Genomic DNA, 27,352 nt, shown 5'->3' with positions numbered 1-27,352 from the left:
GTCTACATTGTTTCTTTATAAAACCAGCTTTATTCCACACTGGCAACTTCTCGCTTTTACCTTAATATAGTATGAGTATCTTCTCATATACTTTGCAAGCACAGTAATCTACTGGGTGGCAATATCAATTTATTTAACCAATGACCCACTCCTGGATATTTAGGTTATTTACCCATCACTATTACCCCCCCCCCAAAAAAAAAGCTACATTAAATGTCCTGGTAATTACCATTTAGTGCACACGTATTATGTTCTCAGAACTTCCAGAAGTGAATTTTTTGAAACAAGGCTGTACATTTGTAACAAAGTTGATTTGTAGGTAGTTTGTATGTAGCAGATCTCCATCTTTTGACAGTAGATATAGCCACTGGAAGGAGCCAAGAGTCAGCTGGGGTAGAATCTGGTGATTACAGTCAGAGATCAAGGGAGGCGATACTATTTTTAGTTGCAAGCCTCTGACTATTCAGCAGTGTGACAGGTTTTCACATGTGACTCAACGTGGCTCTGAAGGCAGTTGCAACAGGAATTCCAAACTGTTGTAAGCTTTGGCTCATTATCAAACTAAGCATATTACTTCCCAGAGACAAAACCATGAAGGGGACACACAGAGCTAGGTGATGCCACTTTCTCAGGATTCCTAACGCTGCAGTTACATCCCGTTCACATGCACAGAAAGTCTCAATAGTTGGGTCAATTCATTTAAATAGTTGACTGGTTCACTTAAAACTTACATATTGGCAGCTTTTCCAGTGTGACATTCTCATAAACTCTCATTTACCACTTGGATGACACTTTACGTGTATCATCTTTTTACTTTTCATACTACCACTAAACACATAGATATTATTCTCTCCATTTTATACACAAGGAAATGGAGGCTTGGAGAAGATAAGTGATTTGCCCAAGGCAGCAGAGCTGATAAAAGGCAGAGCCAGGATGCCAATAAGGATCTGTTTAGCTTCACCAGCCACATTCCTTTCCTTTCCTGAGCTAGCCATGTAGCACCTCTGAGTAATTCTTCAATGTATCATTACAGGGTTGTTCAATCTTAACTACTACGATTAACATTTCTTAATGACTATCACTACCAGTGAACAATCCTATTCTTTATTTAACCTGGAAGTGAACTGAACGAAACTGGAGGTACTGCTTATGAATAGGCTCATTCATATTCTTAAGAAAAACTGGCAGTAACTACAAAAACCCATTAATTCAATTTGAATAAAGTAAATATTGATACTAGACTTTACATTTAAAGAGACTTGTCTGGCAAGTGAGTCACGTTTTAACAATAACCATAGTAAAAGGGGAAAAATTAGAGCAGCAAGTTAAATAAAAGGCTAATAAAACTTGAAGGCAACAGCTCAGTGTTTTCTTTTAACCCCTGAAGAACACCAAATATATATTACGGTGCATAAAGAGTCATTTCAAGAAACGACTATTAACAATCTAACAGTAGAGTCAACACTAAGAATTTCAATGATATCCAACTCAAAAATGCATAGGGAGAGTAAAGTTATTTTATTAAATCATGCACATCACGTGTGTTAGTGCAAATAGTTTAATCTGTACTCCAGAAATTCTATTGTACTTTATATCTTTACAAAATAGATTTAAAACAATTATTTACTTTAAAAAATGTAATTCTGAAGTTAAGCATTTCAGAACAATATTTGCAATAACCTATATACAAGAGGTACTGGGTACCACTGGCATATTAGCATTCTGTGGTGGAGTGGCTTCCTGCAACAGAAAATGATGAAATGAACTATATGACAGCATTTTCTACAAGTCACTGGTGACTAATTCCTCCATAAATCTAGTGATACTCCCAACAGCAAATCCCAAATAGCTTAAAATATAACCTTTAAAGTATAAACAACGACTGCCAAACATCACAAGGCAAATTATATCCTAAACTTCTATTTCAACACTTGGCTAGTCCTGTGGATGGCCACAGAACATTCGAGCCAATTCACTGACATTCCCTCCCAGTTGCGCTGACTGAAAAATTTAACTAGGTGATACTTTAGGATATTCTATGACCTAAATAAATTTTATTGACATAACTGTGGTGCCGCACAAAACCATAGCTAAACTTTCACTTCTGTGTTTTAAATTTATAACATCAAGCAGTGCTTTTAGGTGCTTCACTGTGCATGGAACACTACTAATCTTGGGAATAATGCTTCTCGTAAACAGAATGTCCCAATTAACAACAGTAAAAAGAAAATAACCATTTGCATACCGGACCAGGAAATCTGTTGGTAGGTAACAACAGCTCACCGTGAACATGAATTAGCTTTGAAATATCATAACCAAATTAAGTCAGTAAAAGCTTATCTAAAGAGATATTAATTCTTTCTTCAATTAAACATGCTTGGAGGAAGAGATGATAGAAAAAAAAATCATGCTTCCTAAAATGCTGTATATGAGAAAGTAACTTGGCTTTTAAAGAAAATATCTCTTTAAATACATGAGGTTTAATAAATTGCATTCCAATTGACTCAACAGTTTGGTTTACTGCACTGAAATTGTAGAATTACTGTTTTTGCTCCCAGAAATACTTCAGTTTGCTCAAGAAAATACACACTCTCATGGAAAGTTTTTCAAAGTTGATGTCCTCCACATCGTCAAGTCACATTAAGGCTGAACAAGCGTGCACATATTCCCCAAATTATCACTAGAACAGAATATTTTCCAAGTGTATTTCTTCTTAAAAAAAAAAAAAAAAAGAAAGAAAAAGAAAGAAAGAAAGAAAATCCACGCAAATAGTTGTCTCTAAGTCTTGTTCCCAATAGCTCAGTGGTTTTATAACAAGTAAAAATGGCGTAAATATGTAAAAAATATATATATATGTGTATATATTTCAAACTGATAGGCACTGAGCACACAGGGCCTCTCTTCCCATGTATGTGTTGGTTGTTTGGTTTGGGTAGTTATCGAATCAGAAAAATGAATTATCTGGCCATTAGAATTCAGAGTAAAATACCCATAAATTTAATGTTATAAATAATTTGGTGTACCAAGAAGCCTACTTTAGGCCACCATAATATTCAGAATCTCAACATACTAATTTAAAAATTACATGAAAAATTGCAAGCAAATTATTGCTTACAGTAGAATAAAGTCACAATTTTATATCCTCTTTATAGATAGATACATTTTATATAAGTTAAAGCAATGACCCTACAGCTGTATTCTTGCACTTCTGCTGTCTTAAGAGGTAAAAAGGAAGAAAATGGTTCTGTTTGTCCCCAGCATGAGTGTGATGCCAGCTTCTAAAGGGAGGACGGTGTACGGACTCAAGAAACGCTCTCATGGAGAAGCTCTGGCCAGACCTGGCACGTACAGCACGATGGCTGTCACCGCAACCAGGGCAGCCAACATGGGCATCCAGGGCCAGGGTTTCTGTGTGGAAAGAAACCGAGAGTCAATATCACATTCTTCCCTCTCTTTTCATACCTACTAACCCCTTGGTTCCAGAGAGTCCTGAATACTTAACAGAATATTAGAAAAACCTTATCTTTGCATAAGAATAAATTTTAAAAGAGAAGAAAACAGGTGAGGGAGTGCAGGTGTGAGGAGAACCATTATAGCAGGAACGCTTTTAGAGGACCATTGTGTGGAAGCCACGGATAGCTCAGGAAAGTTTTGAGCAGTTTTCAATTTTGTTACAGTTGAAACCTAACAGTGACCCCTAAGAAACCCTGTGGGCTCAGCCTGCTTTATTTACTCCAGTGTCCAAATATTGCAACTAACTGATGTACACAGATGCCTGGAATATATGTCTGCTTAAAATGTTTATTTCTTCTTCTTCGCTTTTTAATGTTTATTTCTTGATAAAAAACAGATTTCTATGTGGGGATAGTTTTACAGAAGGAGCTGGTGGGTAAGGTGATAGAAAGAAAATGGTCTAAGCTTTGATCCTCTAATTTGAAACCACAGAAGACAAGATCAGATGGGGTTCAAGATGGGGAAGAGCTATTAGGACGCTGTCTCTTTGATACTTTTGGTAAAAACCATGTCCAGTGCAGTAATGTCACATGATTATCTCATATGATCTACTAACATGCATGCCTGTTGCAGGCAAGCATGGGCGGGCTGTTCCCTGTTAGCTTTTGGAGGGCCTTATAAGATCACTGTGCTCTGGTTGATAGCTCTATTTTCCACTCATGTTCTAAGAGTCTCACTGAGAAAGTTGGCTTTTAAAGAAATATTCTGATGTTGCAGATCACGTCTCAGAAAGATATGGGCTAGGTTTATACTCGCATAAGTAAATGCACACTGGGGTTGAGATCATGAGCCACTGGTCCATTATGCTAATCTCATCCTTTTTCATCTTCATAGCCACAGTATAAATACAGGCAAAGGGTTGAAATGAAGAAATTCTACACTACAGAAAAGAAGAGGGAAAGGAGGAGGGGGAAGAAAGCTGGCTGAAAACTTCAAAGAGGCAAACGCTTCATTTCTCATTCAAATCTGATTAAACGTAATTGGGAAGGGGGGTGCTAATATTGCAACAATTCATAGTGTATTCCGGTTTGCTAGAGACAAAGACTCAGTTAAAGGCAGCACATTAACAACTGGTTAGGTTGGAATTAATTCATGGTTAGCATCACTACAAAGGAAACAAGACAAAATGTTATGTGATTAGTTGATTGTTCAGTTCATTTGTATGACACAATACATGGCATACTAAATGAAGGGTTTGCTTCAGGTAACAAAATACCTGTGTGATTCTGCCATGCACTATATTACAAATATGGCACAAACAGGTGACGGGGACAAACAGACAAGGACTCAACAGTAGTGCTTGTACCTTTCTCTACCACAATGGACCGAAACACCAAAACAGGAAAGCCAGGAATAGGCCGATGAATACGGCTGGGACGGGTTGTAATATGGAAGGCTAAAGAAGGGAAGGGATATTAAAATCATTTTATGCTATAAAAAAAAAATCAGATAAGATGATTTAGACCCCGGGAGGTGGGAAGGAGGGTAGGAAGACTGAGGTAAAAGAAGTAATAGCACTCAGGTTTTGAACTGATTTCAAACATTTTAAAGACATCTAATACAATCCAGAATGACAGACTGCGGTATGTAACCACCAGTTTAAAGGGACATCTGGGAGCAATGGGCACTGTGGGTGCCCCTAACACGCTAATGAAATGCAGCATGTTAAGACAGAGCCACGGCGACACTTCAGCGACCAACGCTCTGCTTGACAGTACATTCTTTTTGTTCCGTATTTGGAATCCATTATTTGACAATGTAGTCCCTTGGAAGTGGCTAAAGTTTATTTTATCCCTCCATCAAAACCTTTTTTTAAAACCAAAACTCGCTTGCCTGAGATGGTATTGCTTTCAAGCTTAAAAATAAATGCCCTGTGATGTATCCTTCTTAAACTGAGCAAGAGATCTGACACAATGTGTGATAAACATTTGATATATAAAGACAGGCAGTTGAGTCTCAAGGCTTTCAGTTATGTTACCAGAATAGAATTAATTTTTAAAATTGGATGGAGTTACTGCAATGAGTTTTACTGCAGAGAAAAATTTATTATCATAAGTCTAATATGATAAAAAAAAGGAAATTCACCTTTTAGGCAAATTATTGATACAACTATAAATAATAAAAGCCAGGTTACTTTTGAAAAGGTTCTAAACAGTACAAGGGTATCCATTCTGATTATGCTAGATGTCTTCGTAGGTTAATTTAGTAGAAGGTGGACTGAAATTCCAAATTCAGAAAGATATGATTTAACACAAAAGAGAGAAATAACCAAACCATTATGATCTGATTTCAGAAGAGGTCTGTAATCTACATTTTCAAAATAAATGCAATCAATTTTGCTTAGCATAAAGCCTCCATTCCCAATTTATCAACTTCTCAAAGGCTTCCGCCTAAGCAACAAGACTTTATATTCTAAAAAACTAGTAGCAAAGGACAGTTGGACACAACTCATGAACATTTTGTGTGCAACTGCATAATTGAATGGCCATGCAACATCACTCTTTTGTACTTGTGCGGCAAAATTAAGCAGAGTGTTTTCCTCTGTAGGAAGGGTGTGGCTTACACCACTGCAGTGTCCAAGCCATGACAGGGATTTGAAATAAGTCAGAGCACAACCAACTACACTGAACAGCCATCAGTTAGGTCCCACAAAGGCAATGATCACCGAAACATATAATAACACAACATATATTTAGTATAACATCTTTTTAAAGACTATCTGCCTTTCTAGTAAATGAAAAACAAATTAATATTAAACTCAATTTATGTGAAAACGTTCCAATTTCTCTCTCTCTCTCTCTCTCTCTCTCTCTCTCTCTTTCTCTCTCTCTCTCTCTCTCTCTCTCTCTCTCTCTCACACACACACACACACACACACACACACACACACACACACACGGCTTTACAGAAACTCACCAAATATTCCCTAATATTTATAGGAGGTCAAAAAGACGCCAAGCTTTTTGGGAATATGCCTTAGTGAGAACATTATTAGTGTAAAATGAAAACCGTAATTAGGTCTCCATTTTTTGGTACAGCCAAGTGCTGAGGAGTCGACATGTACTACTCTTTCTTAGGTGGGTCCCTGGTGGTACAGTGCTTCATTTCCCAGCAGGGGAAATGAAGTGCCAGATGATGGCTTGGTAACAGAACTTCAGATTCATATGGGGAAAATCTGACAGTTCTTAGGTAGATTATTTTCTTGCACATAAGGCTCTTCCTCCAGGCAGTCCTCAGGCTCTCGTAGGGATACAGGTTAAAGGGGCAGATTTTTACTCAACAATTTGAGAGTACAATGATTCCATCATGGAATTTCATAACGAAAAGCTTAGTTTACATACTACAGGCCTCAGTTTCTCAAATCAGTAATAAAGTCTTCTGAAAACTCTATCTCAGGGCTTTCACCTGCCTCTCAGTCAAAGCTAAGCCAAGTTTGCAAAGACTTACATTATTTCCTTTCTCTCGGAGCAGCTTCAGGTTGTCTTTACATTGTTTGAGCTCATCTGTGATTGATTGTTTTTCCTGCTCAGTCATTTCAAACTTCAACTTCAGTTCTGAGAGTACAGTCTGTGTCTTTTCATACTAAAGGCAAAGAAAAAAGAGTGTGCAGACTCAACTTAAAATGGGTAGGAAGTTATGGTTCTCTTCAGGCTTAATACCAGACCCTGTTTAGCCACCTGCAACACCAAAGTCAAGCCTTTTTGTTTTAAGGAGGATAAGAATCATTTGCACTAATAATAGGAAGTCTTTCATGTTAACTTTATTCTATGTAAGAACTTTCTGGCCCTGGAGTTAAAAAAAAAAAAGAGAGAGAGAGAGAGAGAGAAATCACCATTGTGTCATCTGTTTCTAATATAAAGGGTCACTCTTTCCATTAAGTGAATTAGAGGAGAAAAGTAAAGTAATTTTCAAACTGAGCCAAAAGAAAGGCAAGTGAAGAAAAAATCCGAAGGCTAATTAAATGGTGAGATTAGGAAGTCTGAGTTTATATCCTGGTAACCAATGTCAGCCAAGCTATTTTAGTCTTGAAGTAAAAAGTATTAACTCCCATCAGACTTTCTTTTACCCAAGCATCACTGGGTATTAAAGTGTTCTGGATAATGAATTTCTAGGCAAATGAAGTAAAGAAACAGATCTGAAGTACTGACCACTATGACTGAGGCATTTCTATCTTTCTACCTAAAACTTATAAGCATCAATAAATAATTTTTAAGAAGCTGTTCCTGATAAATACTTTTCTATAGTGAAACATGCCACTTCTTGCTCTGCAAATCAGTTCACTGAATATAATTTAATGTTCAGACAGACTTGTGTATCCTATGAACACTGGTGAGGTCAATGCAAGACACAGCATAGTTTGCCCCTACTTTAAATGGCCCAGGAGGCAAGAATTCTAGATTGGTTCTACTTCTAGATACTGCATCTTACATGAAAGCTGGGCTCCCAGTCACAGAACAAAAACCGTTCTGCTGCTGGTTATGCCTTTGTCTCAGCCTCCATTGCCCCACTCTCCCATCTCTGAAGGTTTTTAGAAGGAAGACAGACAGACATGGCTGAGTAGAATATAAATATACCATGGGTCCAGCATACCAGAAAGGTTTCTCCTTTTTCCTCCTATATCCCAGAAATTTCTCAATAAAAGACACCTTTACGTGGTGCTTCTGAATAATGCAAATACTTTGGAGTGATTAATTAGGAGCTCGTCATTATGCACTCCAAAGATAAATATGAAGCAGGATGCAAACGTATAAAAACATTAGTCAGAAGAGGTGAGAGCAGGGGGATTAGGGTCAGCAGAGAGATCACCAGTAAATGGGAATAAAGATATGGGTGTAGAGAGGGAGGTAAAATGTGAAGAGAACTCCCTGTTACCTAACAACATTCCCAGAAAAGGCCAGGTATTATGCCAGACAATGAGCCAAGGAGTAAGATTCATGGACTTTATGACACCTTTTTTTGTGGGGTCTGTGGACTTCCTTCCAGAAGGCGGAAGGCTGCTGGCAGGCTGCCAAAGCAAATTTAGCATACCTAGACTAGTCTTTTAGAACATAATCAGTTCTCAATGATCTGATTCTTAACAGTGATTTTGCTGACCTAAATTTTCCCTTACGTTCCTTTTCCACTATTCTTACATCCAGCTTGCCCTTTACACCAAAGCACTTAATCATTTCTCCATTCCAGGGGGTGTGAAGCAGAGTGACAGGAAGGCAGCCAGTCAGGGAGTGCCTGCTGTTTACCTTCAGCCTGTGCAAGGGCTCAGGCCCTTGCTCCACAGCCAGGTGGTGAAGCCAAACAACTTTCCTGAGGCAGTCTTTGCATGACTGACTTGTATACTCAACATTTTATGAATTCTTAAGTTATAGATATCCCTACTAAATTCAAGTATAAAGATGCTTTTAATCAAATATAAAGACAATATGCCATTATTTCCTCTTAATACTGAAGATTCAAATTTCCTTTCTTATGTACTTTCTTTTTGGTTAAATGTTCAAATAAAAGTTGCCATGTATATAAAACTTAATTGTTGGAACAAAGGTCACCTTCTGCAGCCTTAGTTTCACACCTGGCTTGGATATCATTTTTGCTCCATCTTGCTTTCTAGCTCCAAGGTAAGAAACGAGCTCAGTTCTGAGTAAGAGGGAAATACCACACAATATTACCAACAACACCTTTGGTTCTTCTTCATAAAAATAATCATATCTGGCTTGCTTAGCTTGTAATAGTTTAGCCTGTTACAGTGCTGAAGATACATGATACTGTGCACATTAAGCATGATTCTATGAGAGAAAGGAGAACAAAGGGGAAATGTTGAAAGAAAATATATGTGCATTAGTAAAAAGTAGTAATTCATTTGCAGTGGATTACACACATAAAAGAATCTCATTAAAGACCATTTTAGTTACAGACTAGTGTCCAATAGTTGACGACAGGACAAACAGAAAGAGAAGCAATTTTACATTACAAAGGAGTGTGATGACTACACATCATTTCACAATGGAAAACACTGAACAAGAAAATAGAAAAGAAACATATTGACAAGTTCAGACATATTTTTAAATGCGCTGCATTTAATGCAATCCAGAGCTGTCAACAATTTAGATGCTGTGACAACATGCCACTGCCATTTGAGGAAGCAGTTAAAGCATTTCTCACTGATTGCTCAGTGACCGAAAACAGGCAAACAAATAATGCGACACAACGGCCAGTGCATTCATAGTAACATACAACAGAGTCATCTTGCAACCACAGCATTCTTCCCAGATTTTGAAAGGACTATGGCATATGGACTGGAAGGGCACAAAGTGCTTACAGTATTAAATACTAGGATATTTACTTTGGCACAAAATTTGTGTTCCAACTAAATGAGATTTCTCCCAAAATGCATATCCTTAGCAAGAAGATAAAAACGACATGTTACAAAATCAATATGGCCACATGTAAATAAAAAATGTTACAGTTTTTTTTTCTTTAAGAACAAACATGAAGACAGAAGAACAATAATCATGTCCACGTTCAGGATACTACAAGGAAAGGGAAGTGCAAAGAAAAACTGGATTAAACAGATCTTCTAAAAACAATTTTGGGAAAATTTGTTATTAAAGACAAAGAGTTGTCTTCAACTTCCTTCTATATATAATGAATCTTTCATTTAAGACAGTCTACAGCTGGGGCGCCTGGGTGGCTCACTCAGTTAACTGTCTGACTTTGGCTCAGGTCATGATCTCAAGGCTCGTGAGTTCAAGCCCCGCATCGGGCTCTGTGCTGACAGCTCTGAGCCTGGATCCTGTTTCAGATTCTGTGTCTCCCTCTCTCTCTCTGCCCCTCCCTACCTCGTGCATGCACTCTCTGTCTCTCTCAAAAATAAATAAACATTAAAGAGAGAGAGAGAGAGAGAAAGAGAGAGAGAGAGAGAGAGAGTCAGTCTATAACTGGGGTGGGCCCTGACCAGTAGGTCAAGATGCACCAGCCTTCTCGGTCCCCTGGGCTGGCCAGGACTCAATGCAGGGAGGATAAGGTAGCAAGGCTGAATGTAGCTCTCATTGCCTCATTGTCAACTTCAAGGTTTTGCTCAGAAAGAGGCTGGGTGAGGTCTCTACTCCAAAATCAAGTCAAGGTTTTAGGCCAAATGATATGAAAAGTGAGCATGCATATTTGTGAAGAAGGGAAGAAGGGGAAAAAGGGGTGGAGGTGAGGGAGAAGAAAGTAAAAGGTCACAGGATCTGTGTTTGGCTGGCTGGCTATGAGGTGAATTTTAAGTAACTTTCAGGCCAGTTTCACTGAGGGGTTTAGACAGCATTACGGTAAGGCCCCACTTTGTTTTCCAAAAGTATTCCAAATTAAATATGATATTGTCTTTGAAAGATAAACAATGAATTGAGGAATCTGGTACAAAGGGCTTCTCATATAAGTCAACTAACTGGTAGAGAAAAAATTTTAATGTAATTTTGTATATTTGTATTTTTGAGACCAAAGTCTACTAATGAATTCTCTATATATGGACCATGATACACAGCTAGAAATCACCAGGCAGAGATGCTCCAATTATCAACTTTGTGACAGGTAATGGGACTTCTGCTTCCCTTTATTTCTAACTAGCATGAATATCTGATTTGCTTTTGGCTTTAAGTCCAACCATAATTGGGCTCATAATGTCTTTTCGCTTTACCTCTTTCTGTACATCCTTTGCTTGGTTTTCAGCCTTACTGAGAAGAGTTTTTAAATCAGCTGAATCCCGAAGATGCTGTTCTTTCAAAGATCCCACTTGATTCTCAAGCTCTTTCCTAGTCATCTGAAGGATGCTGAGATCACTGGTAAGCTCTAAACTCTGCTTCTGAGAACTGCAACATAAATATTAACAGTTATTCAATTCATGTAGAAACTAGACATAGCAGGAAGTCCAATTTCTTATACATTTCACTAGGAGGGATGGAGTAAATTTCAGAGGAGGAAAAAGTACATAAAAAATAGTAAGATACATTCAATAAATAAAAAGCATTATACACTAAAAAATTGCATGTTTAAAGCTGTGTTCTATTTTCAGATTATCAAATATACTCAGAGGCTGAAATCTTGAAAGTAGAAGTAGGAGGTGACTAACTGCATGTTTTGTTACATCACGTTATATTAATTGTATTATGAAAAGATACACTGTGGGGCTTCCCCAGGAAAATAGCACACTTTTCAACTATTTATTTACTTAAGTACTGGACAAATAGAAACTTAAAGCTTAGGAGCCACTGTCAATTCAAGTAAAGAAAAAAGACACACCAAATTGGGGAGAAAGCATGAAACAAAGAACCAGGAGGCTGGGTTCTAGACCCTAGCTCTGCCACTATTAAGTTGTAAGATGTTGAGCAAGTCACTTAATTGGTGCAGTTTACTTCTCTGAGCAAGCATTTCCTAAGCTCTTAGATCTGTGCCAGGCACCATGTTACACAGACACAAATAACACAAGGAGAGTCTCAGTGCCCTCCATCGTCAAATAAGAAGATTGAACTCAATAATTTTGGAGGTTGTTTTCCGGCTTAAATTCTATAATTACTTTTATAACTTGATGTAAAAAAATCCAATTTACACACTACAAAAACAGCTTGATAGGCATGAACAGAAATTCTTTGTTCAATTCCTTGTGCATCACAAAAAACAAAAGACCTAAATAGTGTAGCTGTTTGAAAGAATGTGGCTCCCATTTACAACAGAAATAGCTAAAGAAGAATAAAGTTTTCAAAATGACAGTTTTATGCTTCTCAGAATGGATCATAAGATTCAGGCTCAATATTATCAACCAAGGCACTATGGAGCGTAAGTCCCATTCTGATTGTATGCCAGGCCAATTCTTAGGGGCGAGTGTGATGTCAGCCCAATCTAGCTAGGAACTAAATGACATAGAAGACTCTGTAAAGAAAGACTTAACTTCTAAACGCGCCTTAAATGCTGAGGTGGCTTACCAAATAAATTGAGAGGGCCACTAAACCAGAAAAGCTTAAGAAACAGAATTAATTTGTCTTAAATAGTTTGTGACTTTAGGCAGACAACCTTGACTAATGATATAATATATTCCACCCTTCTGGGACCTAATATTTTTATAAGATGTATGTTTCTAACTCATAAGGAGTTTGTTGCTTTTCGATGCTTCAACAAAATTTGAAGTAATTTAAAAAACAGCACTTAAAAATCTGCCAGATTCCGATTAATTACATCTTAAGAATGAGGGATCAAGTTTAAATCTTTAAAATATCAATAATCCCAAAGCAGGAACAATTTCAGATAATCAATATTAGTAATCAAAGATCAGTATTTCTTCTCTTTTCTTTTCTTTTTTTTTTTTTTTGAGTAGTCTTCACTCCTAATGTAGAACCCAACATCAGGGGCAGGACCTGAATTGAGATCAAGATTTGGATGCTTAACCAACTGAGCCAACCAGGCACCCCAAAGATAAGTATTTCTTGCTTATGATAGAATACCAAACTAAATGGATTCACTAAGATTCCAAATATAAAGAATTTGAGTGTGTCTGCCTCCCTTACAATCACTTTATACCAAACAACTTGCCCAAATGTGCTGTTAACACAAACATCAGTTGGTACATACATAAACATTCACATGTGTATAGTTGTGTCTGGGCCTTTATTTTGTCCTGTTCAGATTCTGGAACTGTTTTTACAAAATTTTAGATGTTACAAACATATTTATTCTTTGTTATTAATTATCTCTGAACATTTAAAAAGTATAACACATAAATGTGTATTGCACAGATGTACAAAAGACTGGAAAGATAGGACACTGAAAGAGAAAGAAGTTTTATAGTATTGATAACACATGGTATTGTAAGAAGCCATCTTACAGAATAAATCTACACATCTTGTTCCTTCAATCGTTCTTGATTTTTCAAAATGTATAATCTACTGCAATTGCTACTCTTTATGAGCAGATGAGGCTTACCATTTTCTGATATATCTAGTCCTTTCTTTATTGTTTTCCCCTAAAGCTTATTTTTATGGGAACTTACCTTGATCACTATGTTTTTGCTAACCTTGATGCTCTTGAGGATATAAACACAAGGTTAACAGGAGAGTAAGGACTCCCATTTATGGTGTATTGTGGGGAGGGAGATGGATTAATTAAGAGTAACTTCAATAATAAACATGTACAGGGGCACCTCGGTGGCTCAGCCGGTTAAGCGTCCGGTTCAGCTCAAATCATGATCTCATGGTTCGTGGGTTCAAGCCCTGCATTGGGCTCTGTGCTGACAGCTGGGAGCCTGGATCCTGCTTCAGATTCTGTGTCTCCCTCTCTCTTGTCCCTCCCCCACTTGCACTCTATGTCTGTCTCTCTCTCAAAAAATAAACATTAAAATTTTTTTAATGTAGTAAACATGTACTACTTTCGCATTCTGAATTAGAACATAAAATTGTTTAAATAAAAATATGGAATGGATCGGGGCGCCTGGGTGGTGCAGTCGGTTAAGCGTCCAACTTCAGCCAGGTCACGATCTCGCGGTCCGTGAGTTCGAGCCCCACGTCAGGCTCTGGGCCGATGGCTCAGAGCCTGGAGCCTGTTTCCAATTCTGTGTCTCCCTCTCTCTCTGGCCCTTCCCCGTTCATGCTCTGTCTCTCTCTGTCCCAAAAATAAATAAACGTTGAAAAAAAAAATTAAAAAAAAAAATATGGAATGGATCAAATTTTTAAGAGCTTGATTTTAATTTTTTTAAATGTTTATTCATTTATGAGAGCCAGAGCACAAGTGGTGGAGGGGTAGAGAGAGAGGGAGATACAGAATCCTAAGCAGGCTCTAGGCTCTGAGTTGTCTGCACAGAGCCTGACACAGGGCTCGAACCCACGAACCGTGAGATCATGACCTGAGCGGAAGTCAGACGCTTAACTGACTGAGCCATCTAGGAGCCCCAGGAAGAAATTAACTTTAAACTATACATCAAATGTTGGTGGGGAAGCAGGAGTCCACTAAATTTGCTGGAATAAATTTATTGCCTTCGTTGGTTTGTTTGTAAGGTACTGGATATTAGAAAGCCATAATTGATCTTATATATCATTACTCTTTATATAACTAACTGTGAAATTCAAAAGCTGAATTTGTATCTTTCAATCTTACAAATTCTTTATTATAGTAATCTTCTGATCACCCTTACTAACAGAAGGGATCATTGGTATGAAAGAAAAACAACTTGTATTTGAAATTTTTATCACTTAGTTTATAGGACAAATTCAATCACTGATTATACATCTTTGCTGTTTGCTTGTTCAGGGCTCTGTATGGGGAGTTGTATTCCATGAATATATATTCCTTGAGTGCACCAAAAGGAAAGGACATGTAGGATGAAGGTAGAAGTAAAAATAAAACACTGCTGAAGTATTCAGTTAGTGTGCATAACTTGTCAAATAGCCAAAAAGAGTCTGGCTGAACATTGCTCCCAAAAGGTATTTAAGTATAAAATTTAAATTTAATTTAGATGAAAATTTAAGATAAAGAAATATTTTGAAGCTAAAAAAGAGTTCTTGCGTACTTGTGCAATTCTTTTTCTTGTCGCTGCAGTTCTGATGATAACAAAACATTTTCCTTTTTTAGAGAATGGCATTCGGTTTCCAATACATTCCATTCCTTTCTCAACTTCTCTAGTTCACCTAAAATAGTCCCAAAACGTATTCATTAATATAGGAACATAATTTCCATAATAATTCAGAGGATAAGGGAAATATTTCAGAGAAAAACATACCTTTCCCCCCACCAAATACATGGCTATTTTTTGATTCCTGTTTATTTTGCATCTATACCTCAGGTAAGTCCCATCACCTTGAACTTCAGTAATATTTTGTTCCCATTCACTTTTATATGGCAAATAATTCTAATAGTATTTAAATAAAATATTTTAAAAAATGTCAATTTATTGTAGAACTTGCAGACCTGGAGAATTTTTATAGCCCCAATATAAAAACATCGCTTTATAGTTTTTAGTCCAAGTTGTTGGACTAAAGAGAAAATGGTCCAAATGGTTATTTTGTGCAAATTATCACTGTCAAGAATTAAGAGTTTTATGTAAAATACGTGTACTCACTTTGTAGCCTTGTTGCTTCCTCTCTCTGCTGGTCCTCACACTGCTGACATCGAAGCTGAAAACTATTTTGTAGACTTGTGATTTCTTTCTCATATTCAGACGCTGCTTTCCGCCACCGCTCAAGCTCAGCTCGCACCTTCTTAAGCTCTTCTTGTAATGAGGCAATGTCAGTGTCCCGCTCACAGGCAGCCTTTTCTGCTGCTTGATGAAGGAGTAAAATTTCATCCCGGGCACTAAGCAGTTCATCTCGAGTGCTTGTGATTTCACTGTCCTTCTCCTCCCGGAGATTCTCAATATTGATGTGTAACCTCTGTAGTTGGGCTACAAAAGGATATTTATCTGTCATTTTCTATGTCCAAAGCAATTACAAATAAATGAACTGCCCAAATAAGACTGTAGTTATCACAAACTATACAAGCAATCCATGTTTAATGCAGAAATGTCAAAATACAGAAATACAGAGAGTAAAAAAACCAAAGTGATCTTTTTATTTCTCTCACACAGAGAAAGTTGCTTCTGACATTTGGTATTTATTCTTCTGGATTTTTTATATGTAATTATACACATATAAAAGCAAAAACAGAGAGGGATTCTAACATATATGGTGTTCTCTATCCTATTGGTGATGAATATCTTTTAATAACAAAAAAGTTACACTGTGACTTCTTTGACTAATCCTTTATTTTAAATATTTTAGGCTGTTCAGTTTTTAATTACTATAAAAAATACTGCTTATAACGCAAGCCTGATTTTTTTCTTAGAGCGAATTCCTAAACACAGAATTGCTTGGTCAGATGGTATGCATTAGTTTGATGTTCTTGATTCAATTTTCTGTCAAATATCAATTCCTTAAAGAAGCTTTCTCTGATGCCTTATCTAAAAATAGCCCTCTCATTCTCTAGCCTACTACTCTGCCTTTATTGGATATCACATTATATATTTGCTTACTGTTTATCTTTTCCACTGACTGTACATCTCTTGCATACTCTATCCTCAGTACTAGCAAACAACCAAGAATTATTGGTTGAATTAATGAACTGACAACATTAATGAATGCTTGCCTAATCAAGGAGGTGTATCCTTAAGATTTAGTCTTGTGCCCTCAAGACTTGAACTGGAAACAATCTGTATAAAATACTTGGTTCAGAACTAGAAAACTAGTCTTGGTTACTATAACACAAGAAAACTATAGGTAGAAAAATTCCTTAGGGTAGAAAAGAAGAATAATTAAGAAGAAAGGCTGAGAAAGGGTAAGGCTGCTCCATAAATAAGCATTAAAAAAATTAGGCCTTTTAAAAAGTTTGCAGGAAGCATTGAGAGGTTAACAGGTTCAAAATCTGAAAAGACATAATGGCCAGAGATGAACAGGACCATACGCTTGCGGATGAAGTCATGAAATACACATACTGGCACTAGGGGGCACTCAATGATGACTAGGTAAGACAACTTTAAGCCAAAAGGCAGCCCTAGTTATAGAATCTTTAGGGAAAATTGCCCATATACAGTACAGAATGGAAATATAGATTGAAATCAGATTTATATAAGCTAATGGATAAAAACATTAAATTATAATGAGCTTAAAGAATTTTCTATTCAAAAAAATATACAATCTATCCCAGAAATTATAACTTGACCATAATAAAACTTAAATTTTTAAATAACTCAAATTCCCACTCAAAAATAAAACCCAGAAGACTGCTTTTTATCAGGGATATTTTAGGGCAAATATCACAGGCCTCAGACAGTGATTTCCTTTTTTTTCTGAACTGAGATTGCTTGACTATTTAATTTCTTCTGACCCTACATCTCAAACTAAAACTTTAAAATAACATTAGTTCTTTCTTTGACAGTGAAGACAAATTAATTTTGCTTTAGGAATTTTACAATAGTTGGGGAAAGAAAGGTTTCTCCTAGGGCTCTCACAATTAGAACCTAACAGTAACAGGAACTCTGGTTAGAAGAAAACCTTTGGCAGGCAGGGATCTTTCTGGTCATTTCTGGATAGCCCACACAAAGAGAAAGCAAAATGGTGGCTATGAAGAACAGCTTCTACCAATGAAGGCAGGGCAGGGATCATTGTGCTCTTCCATGTGATATATAATTTTTGTTGTAATGCAAGTGTGTTATGTGTATTAGAAATGATGTCATCAAGCTAGAAGTGCTGATGCACAGAGCAGTTCAAATTGGTGTCCTGTCCAAAGGCCCCCTGTGTAGTAACTCACTACATAACCCTGAAAGTGACAGTTTTACCAAACCCATGTCTTCACCTATGTTCTTCCCAATCGAAGTATCTACTATTGGAGTACTAGGGGATCTTCTCTTGTATCTTCTTAAAAAAAAAAAAAAGCCTACCCAGAGGTCTAATTATAGTCTCAGATTCTAGGGACAAACCAAAGACATGAAAAATGGGAATCCTCCCAACTCTTACTTTCCATTCCTTTTGAATCACTACTAACAAACCATAATAAACCCTAATAGCCCCGAGGTGTTCCATACCTTGAAGAACCTGTATTTGTTTACTGGACTCCTCAACTTGATTTCGATAGGCTTTTCTTTCTTCTTCCAAAAGAGCTAAAAATAAAATACAGTATATCTAATTTTGTGAGTTAATGGAAGTATTCCGAATTGAGCAGCTGGAAATTTCTAAGAAATTAAATTTTGTTTCTAAGAAGGAAACAAAAGCTAAGGAGTAAGTATTATCAGTATTAGCTGTTAGATAGTTTAAAGATTTTAGGAGCACAAAAGAGTAGTAATAAGTCTATTCAATTGAATAGCAGAGTTTTCTAGACCTTGTATCAACAAGATAATATGTGCTATTTTTTACATGAGAAGCATTCTTGCTAGTTGTTAATCAGCATTTTTGAGCTTAAGTTTTAAAAACAAACTTAAAACCCTTATGTTTACCGTCAAGCACTTGGTAAGTTAAGTACTGACTAACAGAAAGTTCTGAGTTCCTCCTGGGGATGTGAATCATCCTCCAGATCAGGAAGGCCATCTTAGAGAACAATGAGGACTCCACAGGCCACTTATTTTCTCTTTGTTTTGCTAAGACTTTCTAAGATACTAGTGACTGCAACTAGGTAGTTATTGCGAAAGATATGGAAATGTAAGCTCTGGAGAATAACAGTTATGACTCCACCAGCCTATGACACTATGGATAAGTAAACTACTAGAAAAGAAAGTGGTTGGGACACAGCGAGAGATTCTATACTTTTATCTTGCCTGGTTCCTCCCATTTACTGAAGAATATGCTATAAAATCACAGGGAATGTAAACTTCCCTCATCTTCTACTGAGGAGCCAACATTAGGTGTAACTAAAACTTTGAAAGTGAAATACATGATGTTTTTTCCTTTTGTTGTACTTAATATATAATCAACTGTTAAGATCTTTTATTGGTACAGATCCTTCTTGATCTTCACATCAACAATGTGAACGAAGTAGAGCAACTGGGACTCTCCCCACTTTATTGATCTGAAATACCAGTTCAGGGAGGGTAAGTGAATGTTCCAAGATCACATATCCAATAACACTGTGGGTCTGGAACAAGATACCACGCCTCTGGATTCAGTGATATCACATTGCTTCCACGTCCCCTAAAGAATCAAAGTAATCTTGATCTCACCTTGAAGTTCAAAGCATTTTTGTTTACTTGCTCTAGCTAGTTCCTGGGCTTCAATCAATTCCTTGCGCAGATGCTGAATTTCTTGTTTTGCCTCAATTTCTGACTGTGCGCCCTGCAAGTCATCTGACAAAAATATGTTTATTTTAAAAGCAAGAGTCAGTATCACACTATAACCTCTACATCCACGTATTAGCCATCTCTTTCATGTTTAGACATGCACAGTTAAAGAACATAGCACAACTAAGTTAAGTAAAATTTAGAAGCAAATTATATTAAGCATTTTAGTCATTTTGCCCTGGACAAAGAACACAAGTACAGTTAAATATATATTAGTAATTCATAGCAATGGTATTATAAAACATATTAATATATACTAAGTTATACATTTCACTCATGTAGAGCTCATGTAAGGCTTGACATTCAGTAAGATGGGCATAATGCCAGTCTTCTTTATTTTGAAATTGCTTGATAACAAGTCAGTAAAATTTCACTTGGAACTGGAAATGGAAAACAAAAACAAACTTTTCTTCAAGAAAAAGTATTTTAGCATTATTTCCCCAGTTGTGGGAAACATAAGAAATCTCCACCATTCTCACTTTGTCATCAGTATTTCCCCAATGCTACACACACAACAAATACCTGCTCAATAATTAAATGATGTAATCTAAATGATTTTATCAAAATAAATTAGATCCAGCATTACGTCTCAAATATGTCCCGTCCTTTAATGTCTTTCCTCCTGTCACTCTGCTCATCTTTTACCATATTAAAATTTTTTGCAATTTTTTAAAAGTTTATTTATTTGTTTTGTGTGTGTGTGTGTGTGTGTGTGTGTGTGTGTGTGTAAGAGAGAGAGAGAGAGAGAGAGAGAGAGAGAGCAGAGACAGAGATAGAGACAGAGAGAGAGAGAAAGCACATGAGTGTGAATGAAGAGGAGCAGAGAGAGAATCCCAAGCAGGCTCTGTGCTGTCAGAGCAGAACCCAAAACAGGGCTCAATCTCACGATCCTGGGATCGTAACTTGAGCTGAAATCAAGAGTTGGATGCTTTAACTGACTGAGTCACCCAGGTGCCCCAAAATTTTCTGCTATTGAACACTGCCTAAAATAAGTATATTATCAGTTAGACCATATTCTTCTAGTGCATTCTATTTGACTATTACTTTGGCTTACAAGTAGCTCAGGCATAACTACTAAAAAAAGAGCCAAGAGGGGCACCTAGCTGGCTTGGTTGGTAAAGCATGGGGGTTGTAAGTTTGAGCCCCAGGTTGGGTATAGAGATTACTTAAAAATAAAATCTTAAAAAAAAAAAGCTAAAAATAAAAGTTTACAATATGATTACAGCTGGTCTTAGATGTTACATACCCATATTTTCATACTCCTAGACTATATCCTACTTTTTCCTGCAGGGAAAAGTAATTTTGAGCTTGGTTTCATTTATTCTAGTCAACCTATCAATTCTTCCTTCAAATGGTCTCTTGGTAAAGAGGGAGGCATGTAAACAGAGAGAGATTTTCCAGTTGGCAGGAGCACTGTCACAGCAACTACAAAATTTCTCTTCTAACACCACACATTAGAGTCTGCAAAAGTCCCAGCTGCCCATCTCTGGATTTGTCATTATGTAGGACAATGTCGTTATTGTCAGGAGTATTTAGGAGGGATGTGTCATGATGCCTGCACCTTATTTTCAAGTGGGTTAGCAAAAAAAAACCAAAACAAAACAAAAAACAAACAAACAAACAAAAAAACAAACCACACCAAAAATTACATAAAATCCTTCAGTGGATAATTTCTTGGTTCTCTGTGTGTGTGTTTTAATTTTATTTTTATTTATCTATTTTTTATCTTAAGAAAAAGTTTTTAATATTTATTTTTGAGAGTGTGCATGTGCGCGCGTGCGCACACACACATACACACACACACACACGAGATGGGGGGAGGCAGAGAGTGAAGGGGACAAAGAATCCAAAGTAGGTTCCAGGCTCCAAGCTGTCAGCACAGAGCCCAATATGGGGCTCGAACCCACGAACTATGAGATCATGACCTGAGCTGAAGTTGGATGCTTAACCGACTGAGCCACCCAGGCGCCCCAGTTTATTTATTTATTTTTCAAATGTTTATTTGAGAGAGATAGAGCACACAAGAGTGGGGAAGGGGCAGAGAGAGAGGGAGACAGGGGATCTGAAGTGAGCCCTGCACTGACAGCAGCAAGCCCAACATGGGGCTCGAACTCAGGAACTGTGAGATCATGACCAGAGCCGAAGTTGGATGTTTAACTGACTGAGCCACCCTGGCACCCCTAAGTTATATTTTATTTATTTTGAGAGAGAGAAAGAGAGAAAGAGAGGGAGGAGGAGGGGCAGACAGAGAAGGAGAGACAGAATTCCAAACAGGCTCCACAGCCCAACGTGGGGCTCTATGCCAGGAACTGTGAGATCATGACCTGAGCCACAATCAAGAGCCGGATGCTCAACCAACTGAGCCAACCAGGTGCCACTGTTTGTGTTTTTTTTTTTTTTTAACTTAGCCCTTTTGACATTTGGGGCTGAATAATTCTTTATTCAGGAGGCTGTCCTGTGGATTGTGACATGGGTTTTTGTTTTCTTTTGTTTTTTGGTGCAAAAAGGTGATTTTATTAAGGCACAGGGACAGGATCCATGGGCAGAAAGAGCTGCCAATTATGAGATGTTTAGTAGTTTCCCTGGTCCCTACTCATTAGATGCCAGTAGCATTCCTTCTGAGTTGTAATAACCAAAACGTTTCCATATATTGCCAAATGTCCCTCTGGGGATAAAACTGCTCCACGTTGAGAACTACTGTTCATCTTAATAATTTGATAACCAAGAACAAACAAATCTATACGTAGACTTCTCTTCCACAGAAGCACTGATTAGTACCTCTGAAACTGCTTTTTGTATATTCTAAAAGTGATCAAATAAATACTGTAGATAAAGAGAGCCAGGTTTCTCAGCGTTGGAGAATAGAATTAAAGATATGGAAACAGGGAAGACCAAATTAATCCTGTGGTATAGGGTACGAATTAGAGTATGAACTCAAATAGATCTGAATGTGTAGACAAATGTAGATGTAGAAATAAATACAGGTACATGAGGCTGTATATATACACATACACATATGTGTGGGCATAAGTATATGTGTACATCTATTTCTTAAATGTCTGCTGAGTGGGCCTAGAAGCAATGAACACACCAAATACTCAGATCTTAGTTTCTAAATACTATTCTCCACTGAAAGAGAACTAGAGCTCTTTGGAGAAATTGTTGATTTCATTGCTAAGGGTAGGAAAGTACAAGATGAACGTAAAACATCTTTTGGGTCAGAAAGTAGGAAAGGGTTCGAAGAATGGTTGGTTCATGTTGAAAAGATACAAGGGGCTCCCACTGGCCAAACATGGGACAATGTGAGCATCAAAATAAATAATGACAAAGAAAGGTTATAAAGCCACTGAATAACACATTAGTCCATGATGTCACAATGATATAAATAAAGAAAGGAAGGAAAGGGGCGCCTGGGTGGCGCAGTTGGTTAAGCGTCCGACTTCAGCCAGGTCACGATCTCGCAGTCCGTGAGTTCGAGCCCCGCGTCAGGCTCTGGGCTGATGGCTCAGAGGCTGGAGCCTGTTTCCGATTCTGTGTCTCCCTCTCTCTCTGCCCCTCACCCGTTCATGCTCTGTCTCTCTCTGTCCCAAAAATAAATAAACGTTGAAAAAAAAAATTAAAAAAAAAAAAAAAAAAAAAAAAGAAAGGAAGGAAAGAAAGAAGGAAGGGGGGGGGGAAGGGAAGAGAAGAAAATTCTTCCTTATATTAGAAAGCCAGCTGACAAATGTAGAAGGAATGAGAATTAGGAAATTACTATTTGGCAACTATTATAGTAATAATTGATTCAGGCAAGAAGCCTCAGTAGATGCTACCACTAAGTAGATAAAAGTTGAGAAGTAACAGGATATGTATACAAAGTTAACATCACCAGTGACAGAACAATTCAACATCAGTTGTCACTTGATATGATGTCCAATATTATTACTGAGGAACATTGCACAAATAACCGTGCTTTTCAAAAATGTCAATGTCACGAAACACAAAGACTGAGGAATTGTTCCAGATTAAATGAGAACAAAGACACATGATACTGAATACAATGTATGACTCAAGATATTCTCTTATAATGACATTATTTTTCTTTATAAAAGACATTATTGACACAACTGACAAGATGTGTGTGAATAAGGTCTGTGAATGTGATCATGTAATATATCAATGTTACTTTCCTAACTGTGAAAGTTATATGGTGGCTATGTAAGAGAAACAGGAAATAAACACTGGAGTATTCAGGAGTAAAGGCTATCAGGTCTGCAATCTACTCTCAATTGGTCAGGGAGAGAGAGGAAGGTGGATGGAGGAGGGAAGGAGATGGATAAATCAAATCCTGTAAAGTGGTAACAGCAAATGCAGTGAAATGTTAACATTTGGAGAAATCTGGATGAAGAGTACATGGAATTCTTTGTTCTATTCTTATAACTTTTCTTTAAGTCTGAAACTGTATTAAAATTAAAAGTTAAGGTGTGCCTGGGTGTCGGTTAAGCATTTAAGTCTTGATTTCGGCTCAGGTCATGATCTCACGGTTTGTGAGACTGAGCCCCATGTCGAACTCCATGCTGACAGCGTGGAGCCCACTTGGGATTATCTTCCTCTCTCTCTGCCCCTCCTCCACTCATATGCTTGCTCTCTCTCTCTCTCTCTCTCTCAATAAATAAATACACTTAAAATTTAAAAAATACTTTACTAAAATAAAAAGTTAAAAGAAGCATTTCTTTTTAAAAAAAAATTTTTTTTCAACGTTTATTTATTTTTGGGACAGAGAGAGACAGAGCATGAACAGGGGAGGGGCAGAGAGAGAGGGAGACACAGAATCGGAAACAGGGTCCAGGCTCCGAGCCATCAGCCCAGAGCCTGACGCGGGGCTCGAACTCACGGACTGCGAGATCGTGACCTGGCTGAAGTCGGACGCTTAACTGACTGCGCCACCCAGGCGCCCCAAAAGAAGCATTTCTAAAAACACATATCTACATATACATACAAAAAAGAAAAAAATCAAAATAAAGAAAATATGACAAAACACTAACAACTGTTGAATCATAAATATATGAGTGTTTTTGGTACTCTTCAACTTTTCTTGTGTTTGAAATTTTTCATAATTACAAAAGATAAGTGAAATTACCAATCCCAATGCTACAATCTTAGAATAAGCACCAATCATTTCTGTCCAAATTCTTGCCCTTAACCTTTCCTGCCCTTCTGCATTCTATCCTACACGGGGATATTAAAGCAATTCTCTTACTTAGATCAAGAACCTATATTGACTTTCTTTTGTATCAAGTGCAGACATCTTTATCTGACTTCTAAATTTCTCCACAAAACCAGTCATTACTTATTTTCCACTAGTCACTAATATACTCAATCCCTACTAGTCTCCTTAGTAGCTCTGCCTCATGACTACTTTCCTCACACACTTTTGCTCATGCATTCTCTTTTACTCCTCCAAGCCTGCCCATCCTTTAAAGCCCAGGCTGAAGCCTCTGCATCTAACCCCCTGACATCTAACTCCTAGTGCACAGTGGTCTCTTGCCTGATTTGAAGAGCTTGACAGTAAAACCTAAGCAAACTGATAAGCTCTTTACAAGTTCTCTTAATTGTTCAATAGCATTTTCTTTCATTAAAAAAATTTTTTTTTTAAATTTTAGAGAGAGAGTGTGGGAATGGGGAAGGGGCAGAGGGAGACAGAGAAAGAATACCAAGCAGGCTCCACACTCAGCACAGGGTCCAATGTGGGGCTCAATCCTACAACTCTGGGATCATGACCTGAGCCAAAATCAAAACTTAAATCCTCAACCAACTGAGCCACCCAGGCACCCCTAGTTTCATTTTTTAAAGGAGCATGAACCCATATAGATACATAAAAGTTTGGAAGAGACCTACTCATTTCATTTTACAAATGAGGAAATAAAAGTCCAGAGATCTGAAATGGCTTACACATCTGGGAAGTGGTAGAGAGAGGACTAGAATTCTCACTCTAATCCAATTGTCTTTCCATGGTAACTTCTTAGTTATATCGCAGAAATCAGCTTTAATTAGCATCCGTTCCTAACAACCAACTCTTATTTTTTCTTCAGAAATAAGAGGGTTCCTATCAGGGATTTCCTTTTAGTAACGCGTGTTAAATGCATATATGTTTCACACTTACGCTCCATACTCTATGGAAATACTATATACTCCATCTAAAACAATGCTAGACATACAATAGGCACTTAACTATCTGATTAATGATATAAAAGGTAACCAAAGATTTGCATCTAAAATGTGTAGATTTAAAAAATAAACATAATAATCATATATGAATTAATACAGTAACTAGAGAACTATTTCATTTTATAAATGAAGAATCATATATAATCCATCTTTAAGGTCTATTAAAGCAGACAGTTTTTGTCTGCAGAACAATTCCCTTGATCAGTGATGTTGTGAAACAAAACTAATACTTGTTTTTTAAACTAAAAACAATGGAACAGATTTTATATTAAGTAATTATGTTTCAGAAAACTAAATATAATCTACACATTAATAAATTGTGCTAACAAGGGATTTACTATTTGCAAATTATTTCTTGGTACCACATAGGAAAAAGGATCGGCATTTTAATTAGAGCAAATAAGATGCCATGTATCAAATAATGGACACATACAAATTCTACATAGTGTTTGATCATAGAAGTTGAAGATACTGATCAAAAATCTTTACTAATATAATATAATATAATATAATATAATATAATATAATATAATATAATATACACAAAGACTATATTCAAACTAGTCAAGTAAGTACTGTACAGATCCTGTTTACAGAAAACCAAGTGCCAATTTTTTTTATCAAAGACCAATAAGCAAATCTTTTTCTGCTAAGGTTGATAAGTGCACACTGTATTTCATATGGTTATGTGGGAAAATGCATTATTAGTTTACTATGGCTTGGATCCTGTCTCATAGTGCCTTACTTTTGTCACAGGAAGGGATTTTTTTGTATGAAGCTACTTCACAATCTTGGGGAAAGTGTTGTGATGAGGACTGGTGGAAAGTGTTTAGATGAAAATAAGTGAAAGCCTTTCTAAGCCAAATCTATTTTATTTAGATGTGCAAGTCAAACAGAAATAAATGTTTTTTAGGAACCATGATAAAGTGGAAAGATTAACAGAATCTGTTTTCTCCTTCACATAAATAGTGTATCCTTAGAACTGCCTGGTGTATGTAGTCTGGGCTAGGGGCCAGCTTTTCTTAGACTAAGGCTAAATTCTGTAAAGAGATCCACACCATAGAAGAACCCACGAAATGAATCAGCCCTGGCACACAGAATACAGACAAGATATCCTAAACTGAATTTGGTGTTTTAACTTAGAGGTTTTAACTTAAATTCTGGAGGTTTGATTTAAAAGCTGACCTTTGCTTTAAACATGGTTGAGATACTCCGGATCAGGTGGAAAAGGGCCAAATCAAAGCACTTCTTCCCAAGTTCTATTTTGCATGTGTGTGTTGAAGGCTGACGTAGCCTCAACGTCATGATAGTTACCTCATCAACTAACAGAAGTGATCTGGCTGAGGCAGCTGGCCAGGTGAATGTGCCCTCTTTCTACTACGACTGCTGTCCCTTTGGAAGGTCTGGCAGTTGCAGGCTTGGTTGATAAGAATAACCATCACAGTGCAGAAAGATCATTTTTCCATCATAAGTATGTGCAGCCATGTGAGATAGTCCTAGGTGGCACCCTAACTATGAATTTAAGTTTGGCAGCATCCTTTTACTATCGGTTCTTGCTTCTTTGCCATTCCTTCTGACCAGCCGGGTTCTTGACAACTGGTTCTTTTGTTGGCTCCTCCATCCTCCCCATTGTCCTCTTCTTTCTCCTTAAGTTCTCCCTGCTATAATGGTCCAATTCTCTTATGCAGAAAATTCCCAAACACGTTACTGCCTTTTTTCTGACCAAGTCTTACCTTTCATTACATTTGTGCCACATAGCCTGTGCTCCATCACACTTGTGTTCTTGTACACTTCCCTGTCTCTGACAGATGTTATTCA

The 27,352-nt window shown here is 37.2% G+C and overlaps 1 protein-coding gene across 34 annotated transcripts in view; it reads right to left on the bottom strand.

The window, feature by feature from the left end:
• Window positions 1-1,502: 1,502 nt before the first annotated feature.
• SLMAP (sarcolemma associated protein) overlaps window positions 1,503-27,352 on the bottom strand; it is a 150,793-nt gene continuing 124,943 nt past the window's right edge. For 16 of the 34 annotated variants that reach the window (XM_019823352.2, XM_019823389.2, XM_019823372.2 and 13 more), the window contains 7 exons: window positions 19,211-19,333; window positions 18,083-18,157; window positions 15,587-15,907; window positions 15,038-15,155; window positions 11,183-11,354; window positions 6,964-7,098; window positions 1,503-3,411 (listed from right to left, as the gene is read on the bottom strand). In XM_019823352.2, the coding sequence (XP_019678911.1) occupies window positions 3,319-3,411; window positions 6,964-7,098; window positions 11,183-11,354; window positions 15,038-15,155; window positions 15,587-15,907; window positions 18,083-18,157; window positions 19,211-19,333 (1,037 nt within the window). In that variant the 3' untranslated portion in view covers window positions 1,503-3,318. Of the gene's footprint in view, window positions 3,412-4,822; window positions 4,913-6,963; window positions 7,099-11,182; window positions 11,355-15,037; window positions 15,156-15,586; window positions 15,908-18,082; window positions 18,158-19,210; window positions 19,334-27,352 lie in introns of all 34 variants that reach the window. The other 18 variants (XM_019823363.2, XM_045051735.1, XM_019823395.2 and 15 more) reach the window with 3 other exon arrangements.

The sequence above is a fragment of the Felis catus genome, chromosome A2, assembly GCF_018350175.1.
Source record: "Felis catus isolate Fca126 chromosome A2, F.catus_Fca126_mat1.0, whole genome shotgun sequence".
In the NCBI taxonomy this organism is placed as follows: domain Eukaryota; kingdom Metazoa; phylum Chordata; class Mammalia; order Carnivora; family Felidae; genus Felis; species Felis catus.
Note: the sequence above shows the minus strand (reverse complement) of the source record. Positions and strands in the feature narration are given on the sequence as shown.